General features: G+C 38.9%; 1 protein-coding gene and 1 pseudogene across 1 annotated transcript in view; both read right to left on the bottom strand.

The window, feature by feature from the left end:
- The window catches only part of TMEM184C (transmembrane protein 184C), a 31890-nt gene extending 14342 nt beyond the window's left edge, over positions 1-17548 (bottom strand). Inside the window, exons 1-4 of the mRNA XM_065877786.1 lie at positions 16855-17548; positions 8219-8349; positions 8086-8122; positions 7237-7442 (exon numbers count right to left, since the gene is read on the bottom strand). Coding sequence (XP_065733858.1) covers positions 7237-7442; positions 8086-8122; positions 8219-8349; positions 16855-16977 — 497 coding nt within the window. The 5' untranslated portion in view covers positions 16978-17548. The remainder of the gene's footprint in view (positions 1-7236; positions 7443-8085; positions 8123-8218; positions 8350-16854) is intronic.
- Positions 17549-23141: 5593 nt separating this feature from the next.
- LOC136123621 (ribulose-phosphate 3-epimerase-like) lies at positions 23142-23818 on the bottom strand (annotated as a pseudogene).
- Between the last annotated feature and the right edge of the window lie 2076 nt (positions 23819-25894).

The raw sequence follows: 25894 nt of genomic DNA, 5'->3' as shown, positions 1-25894 counted from the left end.
ACATATATATACATTTTTTTTTTTTTTTTTTTTTTTTTTTGCGGTACGCGGGCCTCTCACTGTTGTGGCCTCTCCCGCTGCAGAGCACAGCCTCCGGACGCACAGGCTCAGTGGCCATGGCTCATGAGCCCAGCCGCTCCGCGGCATGTGGGATCTTCCCGGGCCAGGGCACGAACCCGTGTCCCCTGCATCGGCAGGCCGACTCTCAACCACTGCGCCACCAGGGAAGCCCTATATACATTTTTTAACAATTGCAAATATGGAATCACAGACCTGTAATGTATTAACTTTTGTTCAATGTGGGTGGTATAAAACAGATTTGTCTATTACATTTATTAAATTTGTATCCCAGAAATGATTGAAAAACTTTAAAATTATTTATTAAATAATTAGAAGGACCTTCTCAAACTTCTTATAGCTTTTTCAAAGTATTAAATGAAAGTTTATATTTTTAAAAAGAGACTAAATGCAATCTGGATTCCTGGATTGGATCCTGGAACAGAAAAAGGACATTAGTGGAAAAACTGAGGAAATCTGAATACTCTGCAGTTAATAGTATTGTACCAATGTTATTTCTTACTTTTGACAAATGTACCAGGATTACAAAAGATGTTAATATTAGAGGAAGCTGGATAAAGGGTAATAGCAAATCTCTGTCTTGTCTTTGCAACTTTTCTGTAAATTTAAAATTATTCCAAAATAAAAGTTTATTTTAAAAGTGTAATCAATGTGAAAAGGAAACTAGAAAAAGTGAGACAGAACAAAAAGTCCCCCAAATTATAAATGAATATATCAATAATCACAAAAATATAAATAGCATACCTTGTATAAGTGATGTATCATCAGATTAGAATTAAAGAAAACACTAAACTTAAAAAAAAAGTTATACACCTCATAAGGACACAGAAAAGATGAAAGTGAAAGATAGTGAAAGGTAAGCCAGGCAAATACTAAACAAAGGAAAGATAGGATACCTTTTAACATCAGACAAAGGAACTTTAAGACAAAAAAGATTTTTTGGAGTAGAAACTATCTAAACATAAAGCAAAAACTGACAGAAGTACACAAAGAAATTGACAAATTATCAGTGGCAGAATTTCAACATCTCTTTCAGTAACTGATAGAACAAGTAGCCAAAATCAACAGAAATGCAGACAAACTAAATAACATAATAAAATAAGATTGACCTCATGGAGATAAACACTACACAGCCACTCACTAATACAGCATACACATTCTCTTCAAGCACACAGAGAACCATTATAAAAACTGATCATGTACCAGAGGGCATGAAACAAATCTTAACCAAGTTCAGAGACTGTCTCATACATTCTCTGACTACAATGCAAATAAATAAAATGAAAAAAAAAATCCTCATATTTGGAAGTTTTAAAATACTTCAAAATAACTTGGGTGAAGAAAAAATCCAAACAGAAATTTAAAAACCTTAAACTGGATGATGATGAAAATGTTAAATATGAAAACGGATTCATGGGGCGATAGATGTTAAATAGACTTATTGTGGTTGTCATTTCATTTATTGTATATACAAATATTGAATAGTTATGTTGGACAACTAAAACTAATATAATGTTGCATGTCAATGATACCCCAACAAAAAAAGGGATTCAGTGAATGCAGAACATGAATGGAATTGTATAGTTTTAAATGCAGTATTAAAAAAGAAGAAAGGCTAGAAATTAATAAGCTAAGACTCATGTTAGAATAAGAACAGAGTAAACCAAAGGAAATGGGAGAAATGAAGTAAAAATAGAGTATAAATGAATGAAATAGAAAACAAACATACAGATAATCAACAAAACCAAGAGTCAGTTCTTAAAAAGACTAGTTAAAAATAGGCAAACTTCCAGCAAGACTGTTCAAGGAAAAAATAGAGATACTAGTAACATTAGAAAAGGAAAAGGAGTCATAATGACAGATTCAAAAGAGATTAAGATATAAACTAATATATGCTTATACATTTTATTTTATTTTTATTTTTTATTTTTTGGCCGTGCCATGTGGCACGTGGGATCTTAGTTCCCCGACCAGGGATCGAACCTGTGTCCTGCAGTGGAAGCATGGAGTCATAACCAATGGACCACCAGGGAAGTCCCTACCTATATGTTTTTTTGGCTGTGTTGGGTCTTTGTTGCTGTGCACTGCACGGGCTTTCTCTAGTTTCAATGAGCAGGGGCTACTCTTCATTGTAGTAGGCGGGTTTCTCATTGTGGTGGCTTCTCTTGTTGCGGAGCATGGGCTCTAGGCACACAGGCTTCAGTAGTTCCAGCACACAATCTCAGTAGTTACAGCATGCGGGCCTTAGAGTGCATGGGCTTCAGTAGTTGTGGTGCGTGGGTTCAACAGTTGTGGCGCATGGGCTCTAGAGCTCAGGCTCAGTCGTTGTGGTGAACGAGCTTAGTTGCTCTGCGGCATGTGGGATCTTCCCGGACTAGGGATTGAACCCATGTCCCCTGCATTGGCAGGCGGATTCTTAACCACTGTGCCACCAGGGAAATCCCCTAACTACACATTTTTAAACTTTGTCTATTCTGCTTAATTCCTAAATGCTATAGTTAAAAAAAAGTTTATTCCAGAAACAACGGGAAGCCTAAACAGTTCTACAATTGTCCTCCCACAAAGAACAGTCCAGAATAATCTTTCAAGGTATAGTATATAATCTCTTTCTGTGATATATAAATAAAATGCAATAACTCCTATTCAGGCAGCAAAACTTGGATGTGAAAACCAGACAGGGCCAGTATAAGAAAGGAAAATCATGACCCAATCTTTCTCATGAACAAAGTTGTAAAAATTCTATAAAGCTTATGATGTAGACAAGCTGATGATACATAACCACTTAAAATTTATCTTCTAAAAGCAAGGGGATTTTAACATTAGAAAAGCCATTAATCTAATTCACTATATTAACAGGTTAAAAGCAAAAAATTATGATTGTCTCAATAGGTATAGAAAAAGCATTTGATGAAATTCAATACTTATTCATGATTAAGAACTCTTAACAAACTAGGGGTAAAAAGGAGCTTTTTAACCTAATAAAGGATGCCTACAAAACACCTTTAGAATCATTAAATCCAAATGTTAAAACCAGGAATGATACAAGAAAGTCTAGAGGCACTCATCAGCACAGTGAGAAGAAAGAGAAATGTGTGGTATAAAGACTAGAAAGCAAACAAATCCTTCTTTTGAAGATGACTGGCTACAGAGAACTTATTAACATCTACAGAATAAGAAGACTTAACAAGACTTTTGGATATAGGCTCAATATGCAAAAATCAACTGCCTTTCTACACACTGGCAGCAATTAAACTAATCTTTTAAAAAGATGTTATTTATAATAGCAATAAAATATAAGATGTTAATAAGGTCAACAAAAAATTTACAAGACGTTTATGAGAAAACTATACTTAATTAAAAGATAAATGCAGAGCTAAATAAGTAGAGAGTAGACCATATTCATAGATAAGAAGACTCAAAACCATAAAAATGTCAATAAACTGAAGATTGAATTCACTTCCAATCAAAAAACTCCAGGGGCTTCCCTGGTGGCGCAGTGGTTGAGAGTCTGCCTGCCGATGCAGGGGACACGGGTTCATGCCCCGGTCCGGGAGGATCCCACATGCCGCTGAGTGGCTGGGCCCATGAGCCATGGCCGCTGAGCCTGCGCGTCCGGAGCCTGTGTTCCACAACGGGAGAGGCCACAGCAGTGAGAGGCCCGCGTACCGCAAAAAAACAAACAAACAAAAACTCCAATAGGGCTTTTCAAACAACCTGACGAGCTGATTCTACAATTTATATGTAAGAGCATCGACCCAAGAATAGCCAAGATAATAGGGGTGGGGCACCTGCCCTTCTATTTTAAGGCTTATTAATAAACTATAGTAGTTAATGTATGGAATTGGTCCAGGGATAGAGAAGTTAACCAATAAAACAGAAAAAACGAAGATCACAAATAGACCCACATATATGGAACCTTTATATACAGCAGAGATGGCTACATAGACCAGTGAGGTAGGAGACAGAATGGTGCTAGGTCAGGAAGGCAATGGAATAAAATGAAACTGCATTCCTACCTCACACAGCATATGAAAAAAAAAATCAATACGTGTTTATAAGTCTTTTTTTTTTTTGGCCGTGTTGCATGGCACGCGGGATCTTAGTTCCCCAACCAGGGATCGAACCCGCACCCCCTGCAGTGGAAGCGTGGAGTCTTAGCCACTGGACCATCAGGGAAGTCCCTGTTATAAAGCTTTAATGGAAAAAATATGAAATGTTTAGAAGAAAAGCAGAGGAGAATGGTTTTATAATCCTGGGGGTCAGGAAGAATTTTTTGAACAAGACGCTAAGTACTTACTATAAAATAAGATTGATAAATTCAACAATATAAAATGTCACAACTTTCATTTATCAAAAGATATAGTAAAAGTGCCAAAGCAGGCCAAAAACTAGAAAAAGATATTTTTAACATGCATTAAATAAAGAATTAGTATCTAAACATATCAAGATCCTGTACAGACAACCCATTAAAAAATGAGAAACAGAAACAATCATTCCTCAGAAAGGAAACACAAATGGCTAATAAACATATGAAAAGTTGCTCAACCTCACTACTAATCAGGGAAATCCTTTACACCCTCTTAACAGGCAAACATAAAGAAGCCCTGGTAATTCTAAATATAGGTGACGCTGTGGTTCAATTAGAAATCTTTTCTACTGTTAATGGGAGAGTAATTTGGTACTGCCACTTCAGCAATCAATTTATCACAAAGTTGCACAAAACCTAAAGACCTAGCATATCCACTCCAAGGTACATACCCTAGGGCAAATTTTTTTCAAATTGTGTCAAATGTAATTCAGTAGGCTGTGACCCAAATTTTAGAAACAAAAGGGAGGAAGGAAATACATAGTAAGAGTTAGTACTGTTTCATGAAAACATTTGTTTCATAACAGTATTAAATCACTGGGTAAAATGTTCCCCTCCTCTCACAAACTAACATACATAAAATCTAAAATTCATTAAAAGAAAACTCATTGTGCTCAGTGCTTATGTCACAGAAATCAGAGTACAAAAAGCAGACTTAATTTTAACATCTAAGGACTAGAAACTTGCCGTGGCATTTGCATCTTAAAACCAAAGCATTATACTGAATTATCCTCAACCGCAATATTCTGAGTAATGATCATATATATAACACCAGTTATCTAATAGAAGGAGACTGGTAACCTAAAATGTACTTATATATGAGAGAATGAGAAGTTTTATATTACTAAAACCATACCCCCAAACGGCACGGATTTGTTAAATGCTTAATGTCTTCAAAGGAAAGAAAACCTGGGTTACAGTTATGGATGCACTGCTGATATTATTCAGGTAGCAGCTGTCAGAACCTAAGCGTCTCAGGGAAAAAAATGAAACCAACACAGAGTCTTAACAAGAATAAATGTAATTGCTTGTGTAGTTAGGAATAAATCAATTGCACAAGCACAGAAAAGGGAAATTCTGACCTATAGCATCATTTGAAAAAGCTCTGGGGTTGACCACCTGCTGTGATGAGCCAGCCTGAAGAGGCAGCTAGAGCCTCATCTCAGGTTCTGTATTAATAAGAGTCCTGCTTGAAGCCAAGCTGCCGCTGCCGCTGCCACCACCACCACCATCATCATCATCATATTAACTGGACCACTGCAATCTCTTGCATCTATGCCCACGTCCAGTTCAGTCTACAAAGAGTACAAGTAATCTTGGAAACCAGACCTCTGCTTAACATCCTATAATGGCTTCTCACTTGACAATGTCTCTCCTTGATCAAACTTTAGACAGGACTCCTCTGAGCCTTCTTTTCAACTAGGCATCATCCTTAGGCCCTGTCCTTGGCCTGTGAAGTCAGTCTGAGCAAAAAATCCTGCTAAGACACCCATCACCAGCACACCCCACCCCCAGTTTCTGATCACCCCGGAAATGCAATCAAGCTCCTCTTCCTTCTTATCAGGCCAGTTTAGAGAGAATCCCCCTACCCTTGATGTCTCCTTAGTAATTTTCCATCCAGTGACCACCCCAATCTCTTTGGCTATAAATCCCTATTTGTTCTTGTTTTATTTGGAGTTGAGCACAATATCTCTCCCCTGATCCTCAACCTACGTTACTTTTTCCTTACTACCCTCTTTCATAGACTCCTGTTCTTTTTCCTTCATAGCATTTCCTGAAATAAGTAACTATATATTTGTGTCTTCATTTAATTCCTAACCAAGCTGTAAGTTCCATTAAGTTCCACATCTGTTATATGTATTATATCTATATACTAGCACGTACTAGGTGCTCCATTTAGTGCTGATGTTGTAGAAATGGTTCTGTACTGCATGGAAGGCAATGGAGCTAACCCTAGGCCATATATCTACACTGATTCCTCCAAGTCATTCCAGTTACACTGGCTTGCAACTTCCACCTACATCCCCTTCTATCAGTGATCAAGTCCTGTTGATTCTCCAGTTGCATTCTCTTATTGTCTCCCTTTCTATTCCAATTTCACACTCCTCTTCAGCATATCTCACAAATGAACTACTATAATAACCTCCTAATTTATTTCCCCTTCTGGACTCTTCTCCCCCTAACGCATCCTGTATAGTATTGTAAAATTAATCTTTCTAAAATTCTGGCTTCAGATGTTTCCTGCCGAAAAATAAATACATAGAATAAATGCAATCTTAGTTTCAACTTAACCTTTTAGGCTTTATTTTCCTTTACTGTCCTACATGAATGTACAATAAGGCCAACTTACATATTACTAGAATAAACATTGCTATTTGTTGCTCTAATTTCATATCAAATGCTGTTTCCCCACCTAGATTACCTTCTCCTTGCGTTTTAGACCTGATTTTGCCATTAATTCACTGTGTGACTTGAATAAGTTAATCTCTGCAGACCCTGGTTCCCAACTGTAAGAGGATGTTGATTAGATGATTTCTAAGGTTTTATTCCCCACAACATTTTAATTTTCTATTTAGGGTGAATAATGTAAAAGAAACTATCTTATATGTGTGGGTTATAAAAATGTGTTTTCTTAGTCTTCACACTTGATTATGAACTACATCAGGGTACAGACTCTGTCTTATACTTTTCGTCCTGCATATAGTCCTTAACACACTACTTTGCAGAGAAATGATAGTTAAACTCGCTTAAATAAAACCCAACATAAAAGAATTAAAACCAAACATACTTACTCTCCCATAGTCCATGGTGGACAGCAACACAAAGGAGGGAAATGTTTCTGCTGATCTTTGGCTTCAAGGATTAATACCAGATTTGGATAGCGGTTAGTTAGGTAATTGGTAAGGAATCCCATAAAGTTGTAAATGACATAAGCTTCATAACATTCTCTGCAGGTATCCACATATATTGCAATGCTGGGATATTTCAATGCTATCCACTATGAAGAAGCACAGATGTTAAAAACAGTTGCAACTACGATAAAATGAATTACCACTCCAATTCATGGTACTCACATAATTAGATCAAACTTTCTAAATTTTATCATTACGAGGGCTACCAATCTGTGAAATGAATTTTTAAAAGCAATAAGCATCTTGGATATTGGTAAACAAAAACATTTGTGTTGGGGGTAAATAATGAAGAGAGAAGTTAAATTATGTACTTGAGTTCTTAAATATAATCTGAAACTTCTTGACACAATCACAGAAAAGGATGTTAAAGATATTTTCTTTATATTTAATCAAATTAAAGCAGTTATCTGTAACAACTGCATGTATTAGAATCCACTGGGGAAGAGTTCTGTTTTGGTCCAAATAAATATTATAATAAATAAAAAGGATGATAATGTAATTTAAGTATTACATTCTTTAAAGGACTAAGAGCTACTAATCTTAAATTTTAAAACATCTGCCTTTTCTATGATTATACTTTATCTTCTCTATTAATATTAAAAACAAGTGAACCTTTTCACTTATTAACCTAACTCCTTATTGCCAAATAATATTCCTTTTATTACCTTAATTACAGTTAGCATCATCAAACAAGTTATCAGTTAATTAGATAAAATGAAGCATACTTACACTATCTAAACTGTATATGGGTACCATCCAAAGAATCCTATTTGGAAAGCAAAACATAAATTTAAAAGTTTACATCATATTTATGAGATAAGCCAACACAACACTAGTAGAATCAAAACATATAAAGATTTACCTTATTATTGGTTTCTGTAGCTCAGGTTGTGTATAATGCACTAAATGCTGCAGTATCACCCAAAGCGAGATAGGTATAGTCAACAGCAAAAAGATTCCAGCAATAAACCAAGCCTTGGTGTGTATTCCAACCTTAATCAGCAAAGAATATGTTAGTATAAGTTCTCTGAGATTAAAACTAAAGAGCTAAATAAAATATTCGTATTTAAAACTTTTTATTTATTTGATTATTACCGAGGCTCAATATTTTCCAAATGACTAGTGGCTATTTTTATTACTTCTTCAATAAACAGCCCATTTATGCTTTTGTGGAAGGAGGGGGTGGATTTTTCCTCACGTGGCCTTTTGTAACAGCGCTGTATACATTAAGAATATTAATAACATCATGTCATTTCCCCCTAACTTGTTATCTGCCTTTTATATTTGATTATTGTGTTAAGGATGTACAAAAGTTTTAAAATTTTCTGCAAGTCAAATCTAAAAATCTTCTTCTGGTTTATTCCTCTGCTTTTATGCCTGCATAAAAATCTGCAAATCAACGTTTTCTGCAAATTTTACTGTTACACAACATGTTAGTAAAACACTTACTGATTGCTATTTGCCTGATAACTTTGCTGAATTCTTCACATGCATCATGTCTTTTGACCCTCCAATTTGCTAAGCACTGCCACAACTCCTGTCCAAGGACCCGTGCTAATATAGGCTGCTCCTCTTATATACAACATTATCAACTCAGGACATTACATTTTCAAAAGATCTAATTTCTTTTCTTTTCTTTTTTTTTTTGGCTGAGTTGGGTCTTCGTTGCTGCGTGCAGGCTTTCTCTAGTTGCGGAGAGTGAGGGCTACTCTTCGTTGTGGTGCGCGGGCTTCTCATTGCAGTGGCTTCTCTTGTTGTGGAGCACGGGCTCCAGGCACGTGGGCTTCAGATGTGGTGTGCTGGCTCGGTAGTTGTGGCTCACGGCTCTAGAGCGCAGGCTCAGTAGTTGTGGCACACGGGCTTAGTTGCTCTGCAGCATATGGGATCTTCCTGGACCAGGGCTCGAACCCGTGTCCCCTGCATTGGCAGGCGGATTCTTAACCACTGCGTCACCAGGGAAGTCCCTAATTTCTTTCTTAGGTCAATATCTGATCAACATTTTAACCTCTAAAATCTCAATTTCTAAAAATATACTTTGAATTACCTCATCCTAACATAGAGTTGAAGTAATCCACTCACTTTCTGGTAAAAACAAATTTAGCTGAAACTCTGTTCTATCTGAGGGGCCCTCAGGAATGAATTTTACGCTAACTTGTACGCCTGCCTTGAAGAATGTGAATCCTTTTAATTAAAAAAAAATGCAAATGCTAACTTTTTAAAGCAAAAAAGGTGGGCATTTATTTTTAGTACTTGAGTTTGAACAGTTAATGGAAAAGGAACTAAGTCCACAACTTGTAGTTTTTGCTGTTTTAAACAAGATTTTTTTCATAAAGGGTCAAAGATTAAAGAAGTAGAAAACAAAAGTATAGAGAACAAACATATTTTTACAACAATGAATTTCTATATTCAACTGTATGGAAAACTTGAAAAGCAAATAAAAGTCTTGCTGAATGCTGGAGATTAATCAAAGCAGCAAGTCAAAAGCAAATACACAGAGGTGAAGATTCTGAAAAGAACGTCTGAACAATAATTTTCCAGAGGTTTTTCCTTGGCTCAGTTTCATTTAAAATTCAGTACTCATTTTAATGATGACTTAATAATAATATATTCTAGATCTTCATTATAAGGTGATCATTAAGAACAGTAGTGCCAAGTACTTTTAATGCCCGTATTTGTTTTTATGATTGCCTTAGTGCCAAAAGGTAGAACTTGGTGGTAGAGTTGAGAGAAAAATTATGTGCTCGTGACTAATGATGGTCAAGTGTCCTCCATATGCTATAAGGAAGAAAGTTCTTTTTCAAATGATCATAAAACAAGTGACTGGATAAAGAAGATGTGGTACATACATACAATGGAATATTACTCAGTCATAAAAAGAAACAAAATTGAGTTACTTGTAATGAGGTGGTTGGACCTAGAGTCTGTCATACAGAGTGAAGTAAGTCAGCAAGAGAAAAACAAACACTGTATGCTAACACATATATATGGAACCTAAATAAATAAATAAAAATGGTCACGAAGAACCTAGGGGCAAGACAGGAATAAAGATGCAAACCTACTAGAGAATGGACTTGAGGACACGGGGAGGGGGAAGGATAAGCTGGGACAAAATGAGAGAGTAGCATGGACATATATACACTACCAAATATAGAATAGATAGCTAGTGGGAAGCAGCTGCATAGCACAGGGAGATCAGCTCGGTGCTTTGTGACCACCTAGAGGGGTGGGATAGGGAGGGTGGGAGGGAGGGAAGAGATATGGGGATATATGTATATGTATAACTGATTCACTTTGTTATAAAGCAGAAACTAACACACCATTGTAAAGCAATTATACTCCAATAAAGACGTTAAAAAAAACAAAACAGACCAAAAAAGTGACTGGAGAATGGAGTCATTTCACTATAGTGATTCCAAATTTTTAAAATCTTGCATCATAGTGTTAGTACCAGTTTTACAGTGCAAGTGATGAATCAGTTTCAGAAAAACATCACCTGTCCACATTAATGCCACTAATTTGAATCACTGGTCTTATAACTGTTTTGATTTTTAAGGTATTTAAAAAGCTGTGTGCATAAGAACTGAACCTATTTTATGTGTGTACATATTTAGGTGACATTATATGTAACAAGTCAACTCTAGGTATCTGTACAAATTATTTATGTGATTATTACATTTATTTTAATTTACATTTATCTCTAAATAAATTATTCACATTTGAGACACACTGATAGAAGGATACAATTAATGTTAAACTTATCAGCCATAAGTAGGGTTTATTGGGCTCACAAAACAAGGAAGAGATAAGTAGTGTAGATTTTTTTTTCCTAAGGTAACTTGAAGAAAGCAGAGAGGAAAGAAAAAGACCATTAAAGACCAGCCTCCAGGAGTGAGTTAACTCACTCAGCCAAAGGCTTTCAGAGCAGAGAGTTAAAGAGAAACAGGAGAGTGCTTTCTGGGCCCACTTGTCCTGAGGGCAAGAAGGGAGCACTTACACAGAGTAGCTACTTGGAACATAGGACCAGCAGGGCAGGGTGAAACAAATGCAGAGCAGCGTGACATCATGTGTGCATTTATTTTTTATTTTATTTTTTTAAAGATTTTTTTGATGTGGACCATTTTTAAAGTCTTTATTGAGTCTGTTACAATATTGCTTCTGTTTTATCTTTTGTTTTCTTGACCCCGAGGCCTGTGGGATCTTAGCTCCCCGACGAGGGTTCGAACCTGCATCCCCGGCATTGGAAAGTAAAGTCTTAACCACTGGACCACCAGGGAAGTCCCTGACGTGTGCATTTAACTTATATGACCTCACTTATACATGCTCAACCAAGTAAGACAATGAGAAAGATGGTTTAAGTAGTGCAGATGGTCACCTGGCCACTCCAGTCATGAGTATATGCCCCATGGGCATGGGATGGGCTAGCCGATCCTCCAGTTTTCTACAACCTTAGTTCCCACTGACTTCTCACAGAGTGAGCATTGTGATTCTGATGTTTAAAAGACAAGTATTTTTCATATGAAACTGTTCCTAAACATGTCAATTACTTTTTCTAGTGATCAATCAGATGCATTATAACTTTGCTTTAGGTGTTCAGCTGTGAAGTTAATCCCAATGAAAATGCTACCTGAAAATGCTATCCCACGAGAACAGAACTGTTGCCCCACTGCAACAATAGTGATGATATTTTAAAAACAATAGTGATAATTCAGGCTTACTGAGCACCTATTATGTGCCGGGCACAGTGTTATGCATTTTAGAGACATAAACTCATCCAGTGAATAATGAGAATGATTGTATATTAAGTACTTAGCATAGTGTCACTTTAGCCACTTATCCGTCTCAGTTTTCACATCTGTAAAACTGGGATAATTCCTTCCTATGCTTCAGGACTTTTAAGAAGATTAAAGAAAATTATACCTTACCTTAGGGGCATGCTGTGGTTAGTGTCTCTAACACTTTAACAACAAAACACAATGGTTGGGTGGGGTGGGGGTGGGGGACCCTCCCTTTACCCACACTCCTCTCTATCTACTGTGCCACTCATTCTCCTGAGTCAAAAAATACTCAAAACAAACAAAATGAACAAAAACTTGTCTTCATATTTTTTAAATTAATTTTTGGCTGCATTGGGTCTCCGCTGCTGTGCGCAGGCTTTCTCTAGTTGTGGCAAGCGGGGGCTACTCTGTTGCAGTGCGCGGGCTTCTCATTGCAGCCGCTTCTCTTGTTGCAGAGCACGGGCTCTAGGTGCGTGGGCTTCAGGAGTTGTGGCACGTGGGTTCACTAGCTGTGGTGCACGGGCTTAGTTGCTCTGCGGCATGTGTGATCTTCCCGAACCAGGGCTGGAACCCGTGACCCCTGCATTGGCAGGTGGATTCTTAACCACTGCGCCACCAGGGAAGTCCCTGTCTTCATATTCTGATACCACTTATTCACTCCACATCTATTCTTCAAACAACTCCCTTTAGTTTCGGACCTGATACCTCCATAGAAACCATGACGAGGATCACAAATGACCCTCCAGTGGATGACTCAGCAGCAGACTGTTCACTACTTTGTCCTTCTGTTCTGGCTTCCATGACACCCCTCTCCTGGCATCCTACTTCCCCACTGGCTGCTGCTGCTTTTTTTTTGTTTGTTTGTTTGTTTTTTTTGCAGTACGCGGGCCTCTCACTGTTGTGGCCTCTCCCGTTGCGGAGCACAGGCTTCGGACGCGCAGGCTCAGCGGCCATGGCTCACGGGCCCAGCCGCTCCGCGGCATGTGGGATCTTCCCGGACCGGGACACGAACCCGTGTCCTCTGCATCGGCAGGCAGACTCTCAACCACTGCGCCACCAGGGAAGCCCCTGCTGCTGCTTTTTAAACTTCCTATTCTTCCCTGTGACCTACAGATGTTGGTGCCAAGTCCTCTGCTTTTTCTTCTTCTTCTTCCCCTTTATAATCTCATCCATTTTTATGGCTTTCAACACCATCTCTGTTCTGACAACTCATATTTATATCTGCAGCTCAGACATTTCTGAGCTCTAGACTTGCATTTCCAACAGCATATTTGACGTACCCATGTGAATGGAATGTCTCTCATATACCCTGAACTAAGTGTCCCAAACAGAACTCAAATGCTTTCAAACCTGTCCTTATCTATCAAGTTTCCATCTTGGTAATTGGCATCACCATTTACCTTGTTGTTCAAGACATAAAACTCAGAGTGGTTCTTGATTTCCCCCTTTCTCCCACTGCCTCTCTTCCCCAATCCAATCCAGTGTCAAGCCCTATTTCTTCAATTCCAATGATACTTAAAATTCACTTTTCCATCTCTGTTTCTGCTATTCTGACTTGGGCCATAAGTCATCGTAGCCCAGGCACCCACTACCTCTGAACTACCTTAAAGAACTTTCTAATTTCTTCCACTTCCACTTAATTTTCCATAGGCTGGTAGAGTTGTCTTTTGAAGACGTGTAATAATGTTGCCCTGCTTGTTCGCTTTTTAGATCTTTTTTAGTTTCCTCAAAGCATTTTACATAATTTTATTTTATTGATTTGTTTTTGCTGGTTGTGTTTGTCTCCACCACCAAGTTCCATGAAAGTAGGTGCCATGTTTCTCTCTCTAACCATACAGAATACCAGCCTGATTTATCACTGGGACTCAAATAATCATTTATTAAGTATCCGATATTTGAGAAGGAGAAAACAAGATAAAAAATGTATCCTGTTAGATGGTGGTGAGTCCTAAAAAATATAAAGAAGGGAAGAGGATATGAAGAGTTGAGGAAGTGAAGCTTGCGATTTTTAAACTGGGTAGCTGGGTGACATTGAAGTAAAAACCTGAAGGACACAAAGGAATGAGAATACCGTCTGGAGAAAGGAATATTATGACATGCAAAGGCCCAAACGAGGGAGCCCGCCCTGCACTTGAGCAAAGCAAGTGTGGAGGAGACCCAGGAACTGAGGAGAGAGAGTCAGAGGGCGGTGAGGTGGAGGTGGTCTCAGATCATGTTGGGCTCCAATGCCATAGTCAGGAATACTGGCTTTTAATCCAGGACTAGGAGTGACTGGAAAACTTTCAGAGGACACACATAATGTGACTTATGTTTTAACTGGACACTCTGGTTGGTATGTTCAGAATAGTCCAGGGAATACACGATGAGAATCTGGCTCAGGATGTTAGCAGTCGAGATTGCAGATTAAAATTGTCCTTAAAAGCCCGTACTGAAAAAGTACAGTTGACATCAGTGATGAAATAAAAATTTACATTTTAAGGCAAGACAAGAAATATTTACACATAGAACTTTTTCTCTGCCCTTTGGCCTCCTCCCTCCCCTCTAGAAGCATCACGCACCTGCATTATGCATTAACCCGACCTCCTCAATGGCAGAAATACCTGCTCAACCATAGTGATCACTTTTTCTCCTTCTGGTACCAGCCACATAATTCCTTAGACGATAACATTCCTTTTTCAATTCTGAAAGGTGTCACGGTGACCCACCACTAGCCTTGTCAGTGCAGACATCTCTGGTGAGCTTTATGTGCAATGCCAATATACCATTCCCCTTAAAGACAGCGATTGGTGCAGAACAGACTGGTCAGACGACCTGGGGAGACACCGGGCCATACCTAACGAAGTTCATAGCTTAATACTTACTTATGACGTTATTAATGTTACTAGCTAAATTACTTGTATTCTGCCTGTTTTACAAGATTATTGTTTCCTGCATTACCAAATGTGTGACTGAGACTCAGATAAAATTAATGATGATTAGGCCACTTGAAACAACTGACCAAATATATAGTTCTATAACATCCATAACCGTAATCGTGTAGCTTCTTCTATATGGGAAGAGGGAACAACAAGAAGAGGGAACCGTTTCCTGGACAGTAACAGCAAGATAGGTGGCCCAGAGGCTTTTGGTCATTGTTAACAGAGCCTCGTCCAGTAATAGCACATTGAGTGGCCTATCAACAAAATCCTCACCTGACCTGGGAATTAGCATTCCTAGCCACATGGGACAAACTGGTCGAAATGCCTCCCAAACTTTGGCTGAAATTAAGACCGAAAAGGAAGGGATTGTAAAATAAAGACTGCTGCCCACCATCCAGTTCTACAAGAATCAAATCACTAGCCACTGAGGCTATACACCCTGAAAGGAATAATACACCCTGAAAGGAATTTGGGGTGTGTGTTGGGGCAAGATCAGGATGAGGCACTCTGTGCTCTGGGAAAACTTGTCTTCAGATAGATATTTTCAGGAGAAAATTTTTATGAACCTGGATTCTTGCATCTTCCCATACTTAGAAAAGCACTAAAACCATTAACTTAGATGTCTGTTCCTCATGACCTGTGACCTTCTACCGAGATGTGCGCTTGATCGCACATACCCCCTTTGCCAAAATCACGTATATACTGGCTTCCCCCTTTATCTCTTCAGAACAGTCCTCAGAGCTCTCTGAGAGGCTGTCTCCCGGGCTATAATCCTCAGTTTGGCTTGAATAAAATTTTCCATCTCTTTCTTAATTTTTTGTCATTGACACCAACAACTAAGAGAAATCTTAAATTAGGTTATTATACATAGTATTAATCTTTAAAATAGTTCCTATATTTCAAAGTAAGAAATACTCCAAAGTAAGAAATCCCTATTTATATTAAGATGTCTATATATGAATTCTGGTAGACAAATTATGGAAGTAACCTAAATATCTAACAAACTAGAAATACTTAATGTAGTGTAATATTAAGAATAACTATATGGACTATGCTAGTTTAGAAAAGTCAACCAAAAAAAACTGAGTGAACATACAGAAAACAAACATATATTAAATGCATTTCATTTAATTACATAAAGATTGTTCCCACACAAAAGGCCTAAAATAGCCATGGTCTTGTCATAACTCTTGTGAAATAGTTGTTTCTAAGAAAAAATACTTCCCTGAATTTTATGAACTTCAAACTTAAAAGTTCATTACAATTTTTATACTTAGTTAAATATTTACCTTGGGGTCTTTCAGCTTATAGTACTTTACTGATGTCATAATAAGAATATGACATCAAAAATTATACAAGGGACTTTTTTCAAAACCTTTGTTAAGAGTTAATTTCTAAAGTAAAAACGAAGTTAAACCAACTCGAATCCTTTAATTCAGGAAGCCAGTTAAACGCTAATAAAATTCAACACCTGGTCTTTAGATCTAGTTAAGTCTTAATATTTAAACAGATCAGATTTCAGAAGTAAAGTTACCTTACTTTCAGGATATTGATGAATGTTTGCAAAACAGTGCTCTCCGAAGCAGCTATCTTAATATATTTTATTTTCTCGGTCCTACCTTCACGAGTAGCATGGTTTGAAAAACCGTTAACAACCAGAAATCAGACAGGCTATGTCACGGGTTCATTACAGGACATGGTTTTCAGGATATCAAGTCTGGAGCATCCGGGATAAAAACAGGCTACCTTAGCTGGGCAGAACGGTAGAAGAAAGGGTAGAGGCGGATGGTGCGGGACCCTCTTACCTCCAGTTTCTGTAATTCCCACACGCACAGGGGAACCGCAACCACTATGGACACCAGATAAATGACCACCGCTAAAGGTCGAATCCACTGTCTCCAGTTCCTCCAGGTACAAGTGCAAGGCATGTTTCCGCATAAATCAGCTCCGAGTAGCAAGGGAAAATAGCTCGAAAGAGATGGTAATGGGGTCTCTGGCTGTTCTGTCGACTCTCATACTACGGAAAAACAGCCGTGGAGCGACTTCACCAGCTGGAACCGCCTCCTCGGCCCACGCTGTGCTTTCTGTTGCTGCTACTGCTGCTGCTGCCACAAACGCGGCGGCTCAGGGTAGTACTGGGGAGCAGTGCGGTCAGCATTCTTTCTTTCCCACCTTGCATCTACCCAGTTCTTCCGCGGTGGAATCCCCGGCAGAGCCGCTGCTCTCACCTAGGAATCGCCCGGAGCTCCGCCTGCAGCATGGCCTCGAGGGGAGCGGCGCCGAGCCGGACCGGCCTGTAGAGACCCTGCAATCAGTTCGGTTCTGCCCCGCGGCTGCCTGCCCGCTCACTCTTTTCTTGGGCGGTGAAGTTCCCTCCCTCCCGCGCTCGCAGGCGTCTGCTCGGCCGATTCCGCTGATAGATAAGAGATGAAAACTTAAACCCACCAGCCCCAGGATTTCTTCACTGGTTCCCACGGGCCAGTCCCCCAAGGCGGAACCAAGGCCAAACCAGGGCTTCCGCTTCCGCCCCCGCTGTCTGAGGTTGGTGATTCGTGGACAGCGCCAAGATAGGCCCTCCCCATCCGGCTCACTTCCCACTCTCTGATTGGTTATTTTCCGGGGCGGGGCTGTTGGGATGGATACCAAGGGTACAAGGTTGGATGAAGCCGAGGTGTGTGGAAGTTGTGCCGTCGCTGCCGGGTGGCCCAGTGGCCGAGGAGGATTCTGCAAGCTGTATAGGTCGTTTGAGAACACATGAGGAACTCCTGCTACGTTGTTCTGCTGACTATATTCCAGCTTTAAGAAAGCCTGGGTAAGAGGCCATTACCTTAGAGCTGAAGCTTTATCTGCACGAACATCTCCGATTCTCCCTGGGAGTGGATAGGGGAGTCAGCTGGACTAAGAAGACAGAAAAAAAAAAAAAGGGAAACGTCCACCTAGTTTTGTGTCAGTTGCCAGAATCTAGGGGTAGAGCCACTTAGTTATTTCGGGATTGTGCAGAGGATTATTCTAGGGATAGCTTAATTTTAGAAGCAGTACTGCATTTGGAACTTGTTAAAAACTCGCATACATTTGAGTTTCAGTGAGTTGACATTACAACTGACAAAGAAATTTTATGTGCTTAAAGCTTTTAGCTGAACCGGAGCAAACAAATGGCAAATGGGATCTTAAAGCCTTCCTAAACCAATAGAGCAAACAAATATGTACCTCTCAATTAGATACACAAATATGTCCTCTATCTGTAATTTTCTACGTGCTTTTCTTACAGTATATTAGTTGATGTACACAAAAATCCCCAAAGGTAGGCAGTTTTCCATGTTACAGGTGAGAAAACGGATTCAAGTGGTTAAGTAGTTTGCAAAGCTCATTGAGCTAGTTAGTGGTAGAGCTGGGATTCTAACCTTGGTGTCTGACTCCAGCATTGGACCTGTCAGTACCTGCCACCTGAGAATTTCTGACTAATGACCATATATGGACAAGAAGGCTTGCAGTATTGAATACACCCAGACTAAGATTCTCACAGAAGCACTGAGGGAATGTTGTCTTCCCCAGGGTCCTAGCCAAAGTTTGGAGCTTGATAACATCTCCTTTTTAAAATTTGGCCTCTTTTAATACAAACTGATTTCTTAAAGGGAAATAGGCCTTTTGTTTGTTCTTTCTAAACTAACCTACAAAATTGAAGTCGTTATTTTAAAAAATTTCCTGATCATTAAATTAACACATACTCCATTGTTGAATTTCAAAAAATAGAAGAATAAAGAAGAGAAAAGTAACCCTTACTCTACAACCAAGTATATCCACTACTTACTTTTTTGATACACAATATAGTCTTCCTTGGATATACTGCATACATAGATTGTCTCTGTGCTTTCAGCCACAGTCATTGCCATCTATAATAATCTTTCCCATTCTTTCTCATGGGAAAATCTTTTTCACGTAATTTGTGAAAACTTCCTTGATCCCCTGTCCCCCTCCCCCCAACCCGTAACCTTATGGCACTCACGTTATAATAATTTCCTTATTTGTCTGTCTTTATTTATTTTTAAAATTATTTATTTATTTTTGGCTGCGTTGGGTCTTCGTTGCTGCACGTGAGCTTGCTCTAGTTGCGGTGAGCGGGGGCTTCTCTTCATTGTGGTGCTCGGGCTTCTCACCGGTGGCTTCTCTTGTTGAGGACCGGCGGTTCTAGGCGCGCGGGCTTCAGTAGTTGTGGTGCGTGGGCTCGGTAGTTGTGACACACTGGCTTAGTTGCTCCGCGGCACGTGGGTTCTTCCCAGACCAGGGCTCGAACCCATGTCCCCTGCATTGGCAGGCCGATTCTTAACCACTGGGCTGCCAGGGAAGTCCTTGTCTATCTTTTAAATTGAGTTTCTAGGAGCAAGCTAAAGTTCTAGAACTATTAGAATAAAGCAAGGGAGGGAAGGGACCAGAATGTCAGATGCACAGGTGGTTTCCCACACCAGTGTGTGAACTGGGGTTCATTCATGATGAAGGTTCTACAGGTGAGCAGAGAAATGAGAAAAAAAAAATACATAGTGAGTTTTTATTTGGTCAAACTTATTCATTCTAAAGGATTATGCTTTATTTTGAAATTGTCCATTCTATTTTTTTTTAATGTGATGATAGTTACAGAGTAGTTGTTTTCTAGATGTTCTTATTTTGGAAAATAAAAAGTTGGTAACTTTATTTGCTCCCATTTGTTTTATTCCTGAAATTGTTCTTGGTCCGTGAAATCCTAAAGTCTAGTAATCACTGAGGCAAGGATTGGCCGTTGATTTCAGTAGCCATAATGTTGGCATGATCCTGATCTACTTGCTTTACTTGCTCTAGGTGTTCTCTATATTCTCTCTTAGGATATGACTTAGCCTAAGTCTGAGGGTGGATCTGAGCTTTATCGTGTTTGAAAAATAAGAAATGGTTATAACTAGCAGATGGTACTGGGGTCAAAAGCAAGCTGTTAGTCATTCTTGATGCAATTTACATAGATAAAATGAAGTTTCTGTTTATTACTGTATCACATGAAAATAGGTAGGTGAAATTTTGCCATCCATGGAGGATATGTTTGGATTAGTCTGACTTAAAATAATAGGTTAACAAAATTCGCTTTGAGGGATTGTGGGAGGTGGGCACTGTTAACCCCTTGGCATGTATTACCCTATCTCTCTACGGAAATATGTCTGTGATGGTTTTAAAATGTGGCTGCAACTTCTTTACTCTTCCCATAAAAATATATACTCTGTACCCCTTCCCCTTAAATCTGGGAAGGGTGTGACTGATTTGACCAATAGAGTACAGTGAAAGTGATCATCCTCACCATATGACCTTAGCGGCTAGGTAATAAAGGCCCATGCAACTCCACCTTATCTGTTGGAACAATTGCTTTTGGAACTCTCAGCCATTGTGTAAGAAGTCTAACTGTCTGAAGCTGGTGTGCTGTGAAAAGCCCAAGACACATCAGGAGGGCCCTTGAAGGTATGCTGAGTGACAGTCACAGCTGAGCCCAGCCCTCCAGTTAGCCCAGCCCAGGTGCCTGTCATGTGAGTGGAGAAGCCGACTCTAGCTTCCAGCCTTTTGAGTCACCCATCAGCATTTTGAGTCTTCCAAGACAAGGTGCTAGACTTATGGACCAGAGGAAGCCATTCCAGCTCTGCCTCCTCCTGATTCCTGACTTGAAGAATCCATGAGCTCAAGAGAACTATAAGAAAGACACAAACTGGGAAAAAAATTTGGAAAAGACACATCTGTTAAAGGGCTGGTATCCAAAATATACAAAGAACTCTTAAAACTCAGCAACAAGGAAGCAAAAACATGATTTAAAAAGGGGCCAAAGACCTTAACAGAACTCCCCTAAGAAGATATCCAGATGTCAAATAAGCAAATGAAAAGATCCTCCACATGATATGTCATCAGGGAAATGCAAATTAAAATAACCATGACATACTGCTACACACCTGTTAGAATGGCCAAAATCGAAAACTGACAACACCAAATGCTGCTGAGGATTTCACCAGTGATTGAACTCTCATACACTGCCGGTGGGAATGTGAAATGGTATAGCTACTTTGGAAGACAGTTTGATGGTTTCTTACAAAATGAAACACACTCTTACCATAGGATCCAACAATCGCGCTTCTTATTGTTTACCCAAAGATAGTTTAAACCTTATGTCCACAAAAATATCTTCTGCACATGGATGTTTATAGCACCTTTGTTCATAATTTCCCAAACTTGGAAGCAACCAAGATTAGATAATAAACAGTTTAATAAACAGTGGTACATTCAAACAATGGAGTATTATTCAGCGCTAAAAAAAATTGAGCTATCAAGCAATGAAAGGACATGGAGGAATCTTAAATTCATATTACTAAGTGAAAGAATCCAATCTGGAGAGACTACATACTGTATGATTCCAACTATATGACGTTCTGGAAAAGGCAAAACTATGGAGACAATAAAAAGATCAGTGGTTGCCAGATGGGGGGAGGGGTAAGGTGAATAGGCAGAGCACAGAGGATTTTTATGGCAGTGAAAATATTCTATATGATATTATAATGATGAATGTATGTCATTATAATTTTGTCCAAACCCAAGAATGTACAACAACCAAGAGTGAACCCTAAGGTAAACTGTGGACTTTGGGTGATTAGCTATGATCTTTGGGTGATTATGCTGTGTCAGTGTAGATTCATCCTTGATGAAAAATGTACCATTAAAGTGAATAATGCTGATAGTGGGGGGCTCTCATTAATAATGTGTGTGGGGGGCTCTCGGGGGTGGGGGGGATATGGGAATTATTTGTACATTTCTGTCGATTTTGTTGTGAACGTAAAAGTGCTCTAAAAAAATAAAGTAAAAAATATCCATGAGCATAATGAAAATGTTTTGTTTTGTTTTTTCTTTACTGGATCCTTCCTTTCCATGGTACCAGCCTGTTGAGCTTTATTTAGTATCTTCATTTTTTAAATGGGGACAAACATACCTGTCTTACCATTCATAGGACTGATTTGTGGGTTTAATGAGATATCATCAACATACTTTATAATCTACAAAGCATACATTTATATAATGATAGCTACTTTGTATTGAGCATCCTCAAATTCCACTACCCTACAGTTCTAGGAATAGTAGTGGAAGCTTTACGTATATAATTAATAGTATCTCTTAATCCTCAACACAACCCCCCACTGTTGTTATGATTACATTCAATATATAAATCAGTTAATAATCAGCTCAAAGAGGTTGGTTGGATTGGTTTGCTAAGGTCAAACAAATAGAAAGGGGAAGAGAGGATTCAACTTAATATTACTTCCAAATAGAGGCCTTCCTTTCCTTTTAGCATACAGCTAGGAAAACATTTTATGTCCTTCAGAACAGCAGGTGTGATTAAGAAAAAGGGGAAATGGGGTTGGTGGAGGGTGCGTACGGGGTGGGGGAAGAACCACTGAATAACCTGCCGCTATAGCAAAGTTAACAAAGAAAACACCCTGATAAAACTTGTGCTTGCGTTTTACAACAGACCACCTGAAAATCCCTGGACTTCATAATACACTGGTTTTTTTATGTATCAAATATAAGGTGCAAAGTAAAAAATAGATGTTTTCAAAGCTAGAAGAGCCATCCATCCCCGCCAGATCCAAACTGTTATCATGCAAATACACAAATCAAAAATGACACGAAACAGGAAAAACAGGACTTCCTTTGCTTTCAGAAAAGCCAAGAAGCAAAGAAAACTCTTTTTAGAAATACAGAAAAAAAATTTTTTTCATAGTAGCTAATATGCCTTCCTTAGGCATTAAGACAAATTTCTGTTCATAACCTTGATACAGCCATATTTTTACTCTTTATAAAAATCAAGTCTCCCAGTAAAAATGGTATTTTACCACACTAATCTTTAAATTCCATCACTGAAAACGTAATACACAACAATTTCTAACCTCTTGGAACATTCTGCAAAGTGGATTTTAGTCACTGGAATGAACAATTGCTAGGAAAAGCAGCACTGCCTCAACTGTGGTACGATTTGGTAGTCAATATTCTTGTTTTCCAATGAAAAGGAGATCTCATAAGCAGAAACACTGGACTCCTTGTGGTTTCATCGATCGAGAGAACGTTTCTGAGCAGCTTCTGAGCAAACACTTCTTAACAGGTTGATCACAGATCTGGGGTCTTCACTCCTCATAATGGCACTGCCAGATACAATCATGTTAGCTCTGCGCATTTATGGATGGTGACAGGACCTACTCCATCATCAACCTCAATGTCCAAAGACGGGAGCTGGGTCTTCAACCAGTGAACCTTTGGCATCATACCTTCCATGAATTTCTGCCCTTCAAATCCAGATTCCACTGTCATAACCAAGGCCATATCTATCTGATTAGCCCATGGTGCCAAATACTCAACTGTAGTTCCTGGTTTGATAGCAAGGCCAACCTTCATTCCATTCTCCCGAATGTCGATCAAAGCCCCCGGGTTCTCAGTAGCCTCGAGATGAAAAGTATATTGATTGGCTCCTGCTACAGCCATTGGTTTTACCCACTGTTCCGGCCTGGACACCATCATGTGCATGTCAAAGAAAGGGTCCTGGCCTATCTGCTTTCGGAGGCTTTCTACCACAGGGTGACCAAAGGTGACGTTGGGAACAAAATGCCCGTCCATTACATCCAGGTGCAGATAATCGGCCCCAGAGTCCAGCATCCGAAGGCACTCTGCCCCTAAACTGGCCAGTTCGCTGTTGAGGATGGACAGGCCAATCCTGCAGCCGGACGCCATGGTGCTAGTTCTCTCTGAAAATGTTTTTTTTTACCTCACTGAGTATAGGGTTGTTTGTTATGCATTTGTTCCAGTGAATGGATAACTGAAACAGTGTCTTGTGCCTATGTGTGTATATACTGTCTACCTAATCTGAAAGAAGCTTCCTGCTTAGAGTGATTTTTTTTTTTTTTTTTTTTTTCGCTTAGAGCTGACTTTAAGTCTAGATAAATTGCCTCAAGCTTTTCTCCTTTAGGAATATGTTGCCTTCAGAGTCTGAGGTTGTGTCAACCAGTCAAAGAGTTAAGTGAGTTTTAGATTTAAATGTTGCAAGAATGCAGGGGAGAGCTCCTAGCAGATCTTAAACACTATGCTTAACTTTGTAAAGTGTTATCTTTTCTCCTACGCCCAAATGGAAGGAAAATTGTTTACTATGCACCAGATGAGTGGGGAAGAAGATAAAAGTGGTACAAGCTATAATATCAAACTTTCAAATTTGAACTTTGAGTATTTTCACCCATTAAGTTTCAGCTTTACCTACCACATCTTCAGGCTACATTTTAAGCTTTGTTGAAGGTGCCATGGTTTATTGATCTCTCCCTCTCCTATGCTTCTCTACATCTATAACAGATAAAGCTGTAGATTCCTGGGTGTATCACCATATCTCTATGTGTCTAGATGTCTTTATGTACAATCTACCTTGTCTCAAAGAGACTCAAGTATGTTTTGGTAGATAAATACTGTAGTTGCATGTATAAGTTTTGGTAAATGTAATAAGTATATTAAATGTGAAACTCTAACATGTTCATGTTAAAATAGAAATAAATTGTAATTTAAAAAATTATTTTATGTCATTTTGTTTATTGGGTCTAATGATTCAGAGCAAACTATGGCCTGCAACCCAGGTGTGGTCCACAGTCTGTTTCTGTATGGCCCATGAGCTAAGAACGGTTTTTTACATTTCTTTTTTTATTGTGGTAAAATACACATAACAGAAAATATACCATTTTGACTATTTTAAGTGGTTAAAATTCAATGGCATTAAGTACATTAACATCGTTGTGCAACTATCACCACTTTCCATCTCTGGAACTTTTTCATCATCCAACTGAAAACTCTGTACTCATTAAACACTAACTCTCTATTACCCTTTCCCCCCAAGTCCCTGGTAACCACTATTCTGCTTTCTGTCTCTATGAATTTGCCTATTCTAGGTACTCTATATAAGTGGAGGCATAGAATATTTGTCCTTTATTTGTCTGGCTTATTTCACTTAGCATAGTATTTTCAGGGTTCATCCGTGTTGTAGCATGTATCAGGATTTCCTTCTTGTTTAAGGCTGAATTGTATTCCATTGAATGTGTAAACCACATTTTGTTTATCCATTCATCTCTCGATGGACAGTTGGGTTGTTTCCATCTTTTGCCTATTTCAAATAATGCTGCTGTGAACATTGGTTTCCACCTTTTGCTTATTGTGAATAATGCTTCTATGAACATAGTTGTATGTACCTGGAGGAGGAGGTATGGATGTGATCCTCCTCTATTGCTGTTGACCTTGACCAGAGCACTCTCCTTCCTGTCCCCTAATGGTGTCCAATGCTGCTATATACACTGGTGTACAGGGGAAATGGGGAATTGTTAATTCAGCAGGGATAGAGTTTCAACTTTGTAAGACGTGGAGAGATCTGGAGATTGGTTGGTGACAATGTAAATGTACTCACTTCTTTTTGGCTTTTACATTTTTAGAGTTGTAAAAAAAATTAAAAGAGTATTTTAAAATATTTACTATTGGGCCTTTTATAGAAAAAGTCTGCCAACCCCTATTTTAGAGTAAATGTTTAAAATTTTATAATGGGCTATTATCAAGTTGTTAAATGAATCTCAGTATACAGTTCCCTCATTTCTTTTTCTTTCTTTCTTTCTTTTTTTAAAAAATTTTTGGCCGCACCAAGTGCCTTGTGGGCTCTTAGTTCCCTGACTAGGGCTGGAACCTGTGCCCTCAGCAGTGAAAGCACGGAGTCCTAACCGCTGGACCACCAGGGAATTCCCAAGTTCCCTCATTTCTTCACTAGGAATGTATTTAAATTTCAGCAGA

This window comes from Phocoena phocoena, chromosome 5 (assembly GCF_963924675.1).
Source record: "Phocoena phocoena chromosome 5, mPhoPho1.1, whole genome shotgun sequence".
Lineage (NCBI taxonomy): Eukaryota > Metazoa > Chordata > Mammalia > Artiodactyla > Phocoenidae > Phocoena > Phocoena phocoena.
Note: the sequence above shows the minus strand (reverse complement) of the source record. Positions and strands in the feature narration are given on the sequence as shown.